Raw genomic sequence first — 11,527 nt, 5'->3', positions numbered from 1 at the left:
AAAAGAAAAGCAAAGCAAACTTAGAACTAGAGAAAGTTTGTTAAAACTAAATAAATAGAGAAGGTTTGTTAAAGCTAAAGTTTGTGGAAACACAATTGAGGACCAAGCAGAAATGATAAAAACATCTCAGGAAACATAATACAGGAAGGCGTAAAAATAGAATCCATTTCACAAATATGCAGTTCCCATAGAAGCTTCTGGGAACAGACCTTGAGGAGTTGGGGCTGGAGGAGATGGGGAAGCCGACCTGGTGCAACTGTTCTGTGGGCATAGATCCTACTCGAGGCATTACCCCCACCCTCCTGCTCACAGGCTCTCCTCCCTTGTTCCTCACACCCTGAGACGGAACCTGCACTCTCCAGCCCCAGTAAGCCAGCCTTCCAACAAGATGGAGACCCCTTTCTTTGCATCCTCAGTCTTGGCCTGGGCCCAGCCTCGCAGGCACATACAGGTTCCCACAGGCCATTCTGTCAGTCCAGGCCTCCCCAGGCCCTGAGCAGACCCAGTGAACCTCTATGAACACATTGTTTGCGGGTAGTTTTTATCGCGCGCTAACAGGTGGTGCGTGGCGCGGGCCATTTTTGCTAATTTTTTGCGCAAATGGCAAAGTTCAGTAAAATTACGATAACTTTAGTTTACGTATTTATACCTTACCCGCATTCTACTGCTAGTCTAAAAAAAAAGTATTAATACGTGTCCCATGCTCTACTTACTACCAGTCAACTTAAACGTATAAATACGTTTCCCGTATAGGATGTGTGAAAATCAAATTCTCTACCTGCATCACTTTCCCTCATGATGCCCTGAATGTGTGTAGAAGGGAAGCACCCTGTGAACTGAGCTAAAACCCATCAGGGTGAGTCCCAGGTGCTGTGCTCCCACTCAGGGAGCCAAGAGGGAGAAAGCAGAACAGCTCAGCCTTTGAGGGGGCCCTTAAAAATCAGAGCTAATCAGCCTTCTTCATCTTCACATCTGCCTTGTTGGACAGCTTTCATTTCATCTTGACTTGTAGATATGCCTTTTCTCCTATAAGATTCTAAGTTCCTTGGAGGCAGCACAGAGTAAATACCCCATAAACCTTCTCTAATGCTCCATAAACATTCCCTCCTTTTTAAATAGAGGAACCCCATTTTCTCCTCTATTAGAGAGTAGGAACCCAGCAGTGGCCTGTTGCAGTACAGGCTATAGCACACTTTGTGGTAGACTGAGAACATCAGAAAACCTCCTCTCCTCCCCTCCCTCCACCCTCTCCTATTTTCCTCACCTTTCCCTTTCTGTATATCTTTTCATTGGAACAAAACTGACATTATGACCATGACCACATTATGGTGAATGGAAATACAAAGAACAGAACTGATTAAGCTGTTTGGAGTTTCCTGTCACGTAATCAACATGGAAACAACTTCACATCATATGTTCCATTCAGGGCTCTTCAAGTTTTTTATACTCTTCTCCTGCTCACTAGTGTGTTTTTTGTGCCCTTTCAAAGAATGTAGCTACTTCTTATTTGATGTTAAAGTGCCCTTAAGATATCCATCTTCAGAAAAAATTCTATTTGGTTCCTGGTGCAGAGTAAACCGCATTAGGACAGTCTCTCTAAGGCCTGATTTGTGCAGGATTCACTTTTTCAGGCGTGTGCTTGGAAACATGTTGTGAGATGGATAAAGTTTGTTTTCAAATTCTCTCTCTTATCATCTCATTGTCTCTCAACTCCCCAACGCACCCGTTCTGGCCAGCTGCAGGACCCCAGTCCTCCTGTCTGGTCTTCTACAGAGATGAGCTGGTGTTAAGAGCTTGATCTCTCATGCCAGCATGCCTGGTTTCAAATCTAAGCTCTGCCCTTTCCTAGTCATGTGACCTTGGGCAAGGTACTAGATTTCACTGTCATTCAATTTGCTCATTTGCAAAGTAGGGATAGGTTGCCATGAGGAGGAACTATCTTAATAAATTCAGAGCATTTATAACAATGCCTTGTACTCAGAGTGAATTGATAAATAATAATGATACTTTTTAAAATTGCAGCACCCCACCCAGATCATACCTCCAAAAGCAGTGCCAATAACTGTCCATTTCCACAGAGTCCTGGTCTTATCCCTGATCACACTTCCCTTTCCTTCCTGTTTTCATCCCTTACTCCCTTACTCCAATTACCTCGTTTCACAGTCACGGGCAGACAAAGCTGCTCCTGGGCTCCTTCACTCTGCCCGTCACCCTCCTCTTTTCACTCCCCTGTCCACTTGCACCACCCACTCCTTTGTCAGTGCCCTTGGCTCCCGTGCTCCCTTGCCTTTCTCTGATCCCAAACAGCTCTGCGTATAGGTTACATGTACCAGCTGCAGCTTGCCTCCCTCCCCCCACCCCCCGCACCCCCCCTCCCTCCCGCCCAGCTCACCAGGAAGCCTACAGCCCATCCCGACAGATGCCTACTACCTTGTCAATATTCAGCCTCAGGGGGATTTGACGAGACCTCCGTACAGGCTTCCTACCTGGCACCGGGGAGTGAGAGACACTGTAAGCCTGATCCTCTGAAGCCAAGGCTGGTTCTGCTCTGGGAATCTGAGACCCTGCACTGCCCCTGCTCTCTTTCTCAGAGGACCTCACTTCCAGAAGCAAAGCTTTGGCCTTTTTACCACGTGGGACAGGGTCCAAGCCTTCCTTGCTGAGAAGCTGGGAGAAACCAGCTCATGCCGGTACATGAGTTCCCCCATCACTGATTCTTCTCCATTTGCTCTGAGGAGGAACAAAAATGGTCTCTTATCTCCAAATCACACATAGATGAAAATCTGTCCCTCACCCAGCTCAGGGGTTTTCTCCAGCAACCCCCTCCCTTCTCCTAGCATGGCTCCCCCACCCCTGTCACCTAAGGTACTGATGATGCAAACAGCTTCGGGAGCACGTAGCGGCTTTTTCCTCATTACTCACTAATGTAATTAAGACCTGCAGTCCGTGTCACACGTGATCACTGCAGGGCCAGGTGCACAGAATTAGCCTCAACATCTCCACAGCAGGCAGGATCAGGCAGAGCAGATCTGGAGTTACCTCAATCAGGGGGTGGGAGTCAACACTGAGACAAGGTCAGGGACCAGAACAGAAGTCCATCTTGGGCCAGGTCATCCAGAAGAGCTGGGCATCTAGACTTCCAGCTAAAAGTGAGTTCCTACTCTGGTTCTGGGTTCCTCAAAGGTCCTTTCATCTCAATCCTGTTGTAATGGGAATAGTATGGCCAGGTGCTTGTTATCTATAAAAAGGCTTGGAATAGGCTAGTACTTTACACATTAATTGACTTAAACTTCACAAGAATTAACTATTCTCCAAAGTAGATGATATTTCATCTCTATTTTCAAATGAGGAAATGGAGGCACAGAGAAAAAAGTAAATCTCTGAGGGTCATCTGGCTCATAAACAGAAGAAAGACAGTTGGATTGCAAAATCCATACTCTTAACCATGACTTTGAACAACCTGGGTTATAGGTCTAGCTCTGCAATTGCCTCACTTGAAAATCCAGTCTTTGATTTCTGAACCTTATTTTTCTCTCCATGCCCACCTCATAAGGATAGGATTGTTGTGGGGATGAACAAAATTTATGAGTGTAAAGTCAAGATCACAAAAGCTTGAGATTAAAGAAGATTAAAGAGACATAAATCAATTAACTGCAACTTGTGATCGAGTATTTTCTTTTCCTAAAATTAGGCCAAAATGTTATTGGCCCAATTAAACAAATTTGAATACAATCTGTAGATTATCTAATAGTATTAAGTCAATATTAATTCCCCAATTTTTATTAGGGAACTAGAAGCCCAGTACACGAGATTCATGCACTCAGGGGATCCCTCAGCCCAGCCTGTGCCCTCTCGCAGTCTGGAACCCCTTGGGGGATGTCCACCTGCTGGCTTAGGCCTGATCCCCCCCTCTTGCAGCCCGGGGCTCTTGCAGTTCGGGACCCCTCACTCTTTACTGCCCGCCTGGAGATGGGAGAGGCCCCTGCCACTGCCACTTCGCCGTGAGCCCGGCTTCTGGCTGACCAGTGCACCCCCTGTGGGAGTGCACTGACCACCAGGGGGCAGCTCCTACATTGCGTGTCTGTCCTCTGGTGGTCAGTGCATGTCATAGCTACTGATCATTCCACCGTTTGGTCAATTTGCATATTAGGCTTTTATTATATAGGATTATGGAAGAGAATATCTTTATTTTTAGGAAAAACACATTGAAGTGCCTCTTTTATTTCTAAATAAAGGAACTTTATAATATAAACAACTATGGAAAAATGTTAACATTTATAGAATCTGGGCAAAGGGTATTTGTACTGATTTGGAAACTGTTCTGTGAATCTCAGGTTATTTAGAAGTAAAAAAAACTTGATCATGTTGAAGAGGGAAGTGCAGAGCAGACTGAATAAAGGAGGGAGATATGGTGCTCTGGTCCAGGTGACCAGGAGGAGGAAGAGACAAAGATCTGGCCACTGCTCCAACAGTTCAGACAAATGAAGCACCGCCTCCTGACAACTAGATTGAGACAGGAGACACTGGTTCTTTTTAAAATCACGAACTGTTACCAATCTGGAAAACAAACAAACACACACAACCCCCCCTCCCCACACACACACACACACAAAGAAAAGAAACCCTATTCTTTTTGCCAAATAAAATACGGATTTTCCCTGTGAGAATAAATATTAGTGTCTGATCACATAAGGATATCTTATCAAGGCCTTGATGTTCACAATGGTTGGGTTTCAGAAGCACACATCAGCTGAGCTGCTGTTCCCCTCTCTCTGGAACATGGCAGATGGAGTCCGAAGTTGTCCAACCAGTGGAATGGAAAGATGCAATTCTTTGTGTTTGTGTCATTTAGTGCAGTCACCCAAACATGTTCCCAGCGGAGTGCCCTTTGTACAGGCTTAAGGCAAGAACCACAGATGTACATAAAAGCCATTCAGCAAAATTATACTCATCTGCATGAGCGGAAGAGGGGGTGTTCAATTTATATTTGAAAACAAAAGGGTGCCTACTCCTGTTACTATGAATCTTGCTCTGATTAAATGCAATGATCTTATTTAATCCTTGCCATCTTCACACCTAGTGTTTTAGAAAAGGCAAAACTGAGGTTCAAAGACGTTAAGCCTTTGCCCTAAGATCATACCTGGTAGCAGAGTCTAGATTTGAAACTAGGTCCTGCTTATTTCAGATTTCCTGCTCTTTCTAAAACTCCATCTCATTTCCCTTTTCTTACTTCCTAAGAAGTATCTGCCTCAGTAGACACTGATCTTGCACTCAGTTACAGATAGGCCCCATAACTGTAAGACTAGCACTGTTCCCCTTGCAGGGAGTGGTTCATGATTGGGATTGCAACCCAATTTGAGCCAATAAAATATAGTAGTTCCCTTATCTGCAAAGAGATATGTTCCAAGACCCCCTAGTGGAAGCCTAAAACTGTGGATAGTACCAAACTATATATAATGTTTTTTCCCTATACAGGCATGCCTTTACACTTCAAAGAAGTACTTTAAGGCTTGTCTTTGCCAACCTCACTACTCTGGTGCTTTGGGGCCATGATTGAGTGAAATAAGGGTTACTTGAATACAAGCACTTCATTACTGTGACAGTAGATCTGATAACCAAGACAGCTACCAAATGTCCAATGGGCAGGTAGCATCTACATCATGCAAATGCTGGGCTAAGGGATGATTCACTCATATCCTGGGCAGGATGGAGCAGGACAATGGGAGATTTCATCACTCTTGCTGCTCAGAATGGCATGTAATTTAAAACTTATGAATTGTTTATTTCTGGAATTTTCCACTTAATACTTTCAGACTATGGATGACCATGGGTAACTAAAATCACAGAAAGCAAAACGACAGATAAGGGTGGGTTACTGTATGTAGAGAAATTTGCTGGGCCTTCTGGGTAAGTTCTTCCTCAATCTCATGGGAGTGCTTGCAGAAACAAAGCCTTTTCTCCTGCTTGGACTCTAAGTCTTTGGACTCTAAGGAGAAATCATAGGGTAGTCACAGCTGTTGCTGGTCAACATCGTAGACTACAAGAGGGACCTGCCTCAGGATGGAATGATGCTGTAGATGATATGTAGAGATATGGAACAAGATACAGATTAGGAACATGGGTTCTTGATCATTGCTTCTACTCATGTTCCTGCAAGAGCATGTTGTGGACACTCTCTTGCTTTCCCAAAGACTCTGCTCCTACAGTTATTGCTGGTTTTCTTTCTCTTCATTGTCAATATCTCCCTCTATACTGGCTATTCCAAACATGGGTTGGATTCTTTTACATAAAAACAAAATAAATCTCTTTGACTTAGTCTTCTCTTCCAGCTACACCCCTTCCCCTGTTCCCCTTTTCAAAACTTTCTGTCTATACCTGCTCACCTTCCATTCACATTTTAACTCATTCTAGTCTGACTCCTGTTGTCACTACTCTCATAGAACTGCTCTGCACAAGTCCACTGCCAATGTTCATCTTACCAGTGCCAATGGGTATTTCTTTGTTCTCATTTTTCTTGATTTCCTTGCAGGATTTAAATGGGTAGAACATCCCCTCTTTCTCGAATGCTTTTCTATCTTGGCTGCCATGACTCCATACTCCCCTGGCCTTTCCCCTGCTCCACTGGCTGCTGCTTCCCTGTCTCCTACACTGACTTTCCCTCTGGTCTTGAATTTCTAAATGTTGGTTTGTCTCAAGGCTTGGTCCTAGGTCCTCTATTCTTCTCTATTTATTTCATCTCTTCTTATATTCATTCAACACTCAATCAATATTTGAGTGTCTACTATATGTCAGACTCTGTTCTAGGTACTAGAAATAAAGTTCCTATTTTTATGCAGCATACATTCTACTGGAAGAGAAAATAAACAAAGAAAAAACAACCTTGATTGTCTAAGGAGGAGACATTTACATCTGAGAAAAGAGGAACGTGTGAGAGAAAAGTTAAGGATAATTCCAGATTTCTGGTTTGCATGAAAGGAAGAATGATGGTGCCATTTATGGAAATAAGGAAGACTAAGGGAGGAGGAGATTTGGGAGGGGAAAATCAAGAAGTCTGGTTTGGATTAAGGGGTCACCTGGGCACATTAAAGTGGTTGCTGGGATAGATTAAGTTCCTTTTGTGAATATTCCTTCCTCAGGTCTTAGGGAGACCTTTTCTGATCTCTGAGAGCATCCCACCTGCTACTTCCTCTGCCCAGAGAGTCTCTGTCTCCTTCCTCAGTTTATTGTCTTCATGCTGGTCACCACATCCTATCTAATAATAGACAAACATGGTAATTGACCATACCTTCACTACGCCTCCCATTGGCTAATCAGCATGATATGCAAATTAACCACCAACAAAGATGGTGGCTAATTTGCATACTGTAGGCAGGGTGGGTCAGTGCGGGCCACCATCTGGGCCCCTGTGTGCCGCCTAAGCCCCAACCCCAGGCGGGACCCCCGTGAGCGGCCCTGGGCAGCAAGGCTTGGCAGAGCGAACAAGCCGCCTAAGCCCCACGGGACCCCTGTGTGGGGCCCTGGGCGGGCGGGGCTTGGCGGTGTGATCGGCCCAAGGAAGCCCTATTCTTGAAGGAATCCTCCTGCAATGGGCTTCTAGTTCTGTAATAACAAAGCTTGGCTATTGTTTAGCTATTCCCACTAAAAAGATATCCTGGGAAAGCAGGGACTGTCTGTCTTATTCATAGCTGCATCCCCTGGGCTTAGTATTGTGCCTGGCACAGGGTAAGGGCTCAACAAATAATTGCTGACTGAGAGAACAAAGGGTAGGCCAGTCCTCTGGAGAAGTCAGGACAGCTGGTTCTTGCCTGAGCTCAGCCAGCCACCAGCTATATGGCTTTGGGCAAGTCACCTCTGTGGTATTTTCTCAATTTCAGAAGCTGTTTGATTAGATGATTTCTAAGAGTTAATCTGTCCATTTTGTATGTTTAGAATGAATGCAAATGATCTTTTAGGAGGACATTTACCACAGATATCCTACAGAGTTCTATATTCCCACTCCTGTCCCCCTAAATCCTCAGTCTCTAAAACCGTCCAGTATGCCAGGATCCACTGTAGGAACAGGAAGAAACCATTGGAAATGAAGAAGTGAAGGAGTTGAATTTTTCTGGAACATGATTGAGCACCTATTCACCAGTATAGTTCAAGCCTTTTGAGGTATACTGTTAAATTTCATACGTATTTAGGGTTATTTGACTATTAAGGCATATTTTCACAAAACCCTGGGAGGTAGGTATTAATACTCCCATTTCACTGATGTAGGAAATGCGGCTTAGGGGGACTGATTGATTTCCCCTAGTTCAAACAATGGCAAGTGGCAGAAAAAAGATTGGAGTCCATATTTCCCCACCTACTCCCATGCACCCATTGGGCTTTCCACCACGCCAATCATAGATGCCTATAGTCAAGGGCAAACCCTCTGGAGGGTAATCGATTTCTAGTGGACTCCGGTCTCTCTGTGGAATCAACAAATGAAAATAAGTTGGATGAAAAAACACTCTCTTAGAACCCAGAGTTTACATTTCAACTAATCTGGGAAATGCTATAGCAAAGCCGTTAATGACTATGTAATTGAGATACATAGGTAGGTGGAAATAATGCCCCCAAAATATCAGCTTGCTTATGCAGCAAGAAAGATTTCTGTTCTGAAATAGCGGGATTTCCCAGGGCTCCTTCTGGAGAAGGAAGAGGGGATGCCAGGAATATGTATTCCCTACATGACCATCCATCCTAAGATCCTTCACTTCGTTTCCCTTTTCCTCGGCAACTTTTGAAGATTCACTTTCAAAAGAATCTTGATTTTGCCCTAACTGGTTTGGCTCAGTGGATAGAGCGTCGGCCTGGGGACTCAAGGGTCCCAGGTTCCATTCAGGTCGGGGGCATGCACCTTGGTTGCGCGCACATGCCCAGTGGGGAGTGTGCAGGAGGCAGCTGATCGATGTTTCTCTCTCATCGATGTTTCTAACTCTCTATCCCTCTCCCTTCCTCTGTGTAAAATATCAATAAAATATATTTTTTAAAAAAGAATCTTGATTTTAATTGGAAAGGAATTCTTTTCCCAATAAGGTAAAATTATCATAGGTCTGTTGCTCTAGTGCGTGTGTGTCCGTGAGTGAAGATATGAACCTATGTCACAACAAATATGCAAAACTACAAATGAATCTTAGCGTTGGGCATGGTTCTGAAGGAGTACCTTTTATTTTTAAACACACAGACCATTTGGCATTGATATAAAGCAGGGAGAAAAAAAGCAATGCAGGTGTGGTGTAATTCGTTTGTCTCTCTTCCAGCCTGGAAAAGGGGGTTGGATGTTGTGAACAGAGGAGGGTGTTATTTTTTACTTCCCTACCAATAAAAAATGACAAAAGCAAACATCTAAGGGAAAAAAAGCAAGATCATAAATAGAAAAAACAATAAATAATATTTATTTTGTACAAAACGGCTGTCAAGTGTCCTAGAGTCCCCAGCGGGCAGAAAGCGCCCGCGGGCAGGGCCTGGGGCCCGGGCGCCCTCAGAGCAGCAGCAGGGAGCCCAGCAGCAGCTCGCCCTGGCCCAGCAGGCGGCCCCGCTTCAGGCCGCGGCCCTTGTCCTCCGCCTTGACGCGCACGGCCAGGCGGCGCACCTCGTCCTCCGACAGCCCGTCGAAGCAGAAGTCCTGGTCGAAGACGGCCTTGCGGCTCCGCCGGACCACGGCGCTGCGCTGCTGGCGCGTCTTGCCGGGCGGCGGCAGGACCAGGCTGACGCGGCAGCCCACGACGCAGGGATCGGAGGCTCCTCCGGCCGGGCCCTCGGGGCGGAGCAGCCGGAGGCGGAGGCGCCCGCTGGCCGGACTGTACTCGGCGGCCAGGCGCAGGGCGCCGCCGGCGCGACCCAGAGCCACGGTGCCCTCGGCCTCCAGGAGCTCGGGCCGCGGGCCGGCGTCCGACGGGGGGGACGCGGAGCAGGTCCGGGCTGGGGACCCCGAGCTGGCGCAGCGTTCCTCGTCCTCGCTGGACACCGAGCGGGCGCGGGCCAGGCCGCGACTCCTCCGGGCCTGCAGCGCGCGGCTCAGCAGCCCTTCGGGGGCGCGCAGGAGGCGGTGGCCGCGGGGCCGCAGGGCCAGCGTGTTCCGGGGCGGGAGGGTGTCTCCGGGGGTCGCGGGGCCGGAGGCTCCACTAGGGAATCCGAGGGGCAGGTCTCCTCCGCCGCCGTAGGTGTGGGCCCGCGGGCGGAGCACGGGCGGCTGCAGGAGCGCGGCGGCCCCGGGGCCCCCAAGGAAGAGCGACTCCTTGCGGCGGGTGTGCGGGCTCTCGAGCAGCGCGCAGAAGCCGTAGGCGGTGCGCGCGCGGGGCAGGTGAGGCAGCGAGAGCGCGGCCTGCGAGCGCGGGTCCCAGTCCGTGCGCCCCGCGCCGTCGTCTGCTCCGCGGGGCCACAGATCGGGCTCGGCCGCGCACCGCCGGGGCACAGCGGCGGCCGGCGGCGGGGAGTCGGGCGCGCAGGGCGCGGACAGCCGCGGCGGGATGCAGAACTCGGGGATCCGGCCCGGGGTGAGCACGTTGGAGAAGGCCGGCTCCGAAGCTGCGCTGCCCGCGGCCGAGGCGCGGAGTTTCCCGAGGAGCCGCATTCTCCGAGTCTGTGGCTGCGAGTGGTGGGAAGAAGCGCTCCTGCAGGAGAGAGAAGACGCTGAGTTTGGGCACCTGGGGTCCCTGGAGACATGGCTGGACCCCCTCCCCCGGACCCTCGGAGGGTACCAACCAACGCGCCTACCACCATGGCCGGTCTGAGCGGAGCTCTCGCGCACCCACAACCCAGCCCCGCCCTCCATTCATTGGCACTAACTAAATTAACGACCACATAGAAATCAGACCTTTTCTTATTCCTCAGTCACTCTGGGGCAAGAGCTGCAAGTTCAGTGTCCGCTGCCTCCAGGTCCTGGCTGAGCCGCCAGCTTCAGCACTGTGGCCAGGGCAGTGGCGCTCCTCTCTTAAACCGGTAGCCTGAGTCCCGCCCCCTGGCTGGGAGCCCAACTCCTGGCGGCCCTGGACAGCCCGCCTTTTAGGCTACCCCTTCCCGGAGACGCAGAGCGGCCCTGCAGCGGGTGCCGGGGTGTGAGCGAAGCTGTGGCGGGAACTGGCACCCTCTGGTCAGCTCTGGGAACTGCATCCGTTCTGCGTTCCCCGAGCCCCTCACTCAGGCCCATAGGTGAAAAGAGGGCGCCGCACAGTCCTGCCAAGGGACAATTGGCAGCTGAAAACGAAGGCGGCCTCATGGAGAAGGTGAAACAGGATGAGGAAACAGGAAATTCCTTTTGCGAAGAGCTCAATTGTGTCACCCTGAACGTGACTTACATGCCCCAGGGATTTCTATTTTAGTGCTCCCCCCACCCCCCTGCACCTGCCATGAATAGACCAATATGGTTTCTATGGGATTCCTGTATTAGTTATTTATGTGTCTCCCTCTGCTGGATGATCACTTCCTTAAGAGCCTGGCTCAGACAATGCATAAATACTGGCGAAGTGGGTGAATTAGTGTATGCAAAATTTTCTCAATG

At 48.6% G+C, this 11,527-nt stretch overlaps 1 protein-coding gene across 1 annotated transcript; it reads right to left on the bottom strand.

The window, feature by feature from the left end:
* Positions 1-9,241: 9,241 nt before the first annotated feature.
* Positions 9,242-10,927, bottom strand: LOC139002958 (C2 calcium-dependent domain-containing protein 4A-like). The gene is made up of 2 exons (XM_070404269.1): positions 10,844-10,927; positions 9,242-10,640 (listed from the first exon to the last, which is right to left on the bottom strand). Exon 2 carries the CDS (start codon positions 10,598-10,600, stop codon positions 9,509-9,511), a length of 1,092 nt encoding a protein of 363 aa, XP_070260370.1. The 5' UTR covers positions 10,601-10,640; positions 10,844-10,927; the 3' UTR covers positions 9,242-9,508.
* Positions 10,928-11,527: the final 600 nt, after the last annotated feature.

The sequence above is a fragment of the Myotis yumanensis genome, unplaced genomic scaffold (genome assembly GCF_028538775.1).
Source record: "Myotis yumanensis isolate MYYU_CA2020_CCGP unplaced genomic scaffold, mMyoYum1.0.hap1 SCAF_1, whole genome shotgun sequence".
NCBI classification, from domain to species: Eukaryota; Metazoa; Chordata; class Mammalia; order Chiroptera; family Vespertilionidae; genus Myotis; species Myotis yumanensis.
The sequence above is the reverse complement of the archived record's forward strand: the minus strand, read 5'-3'. Positions and strand labels throughout refer to the sequence as shown.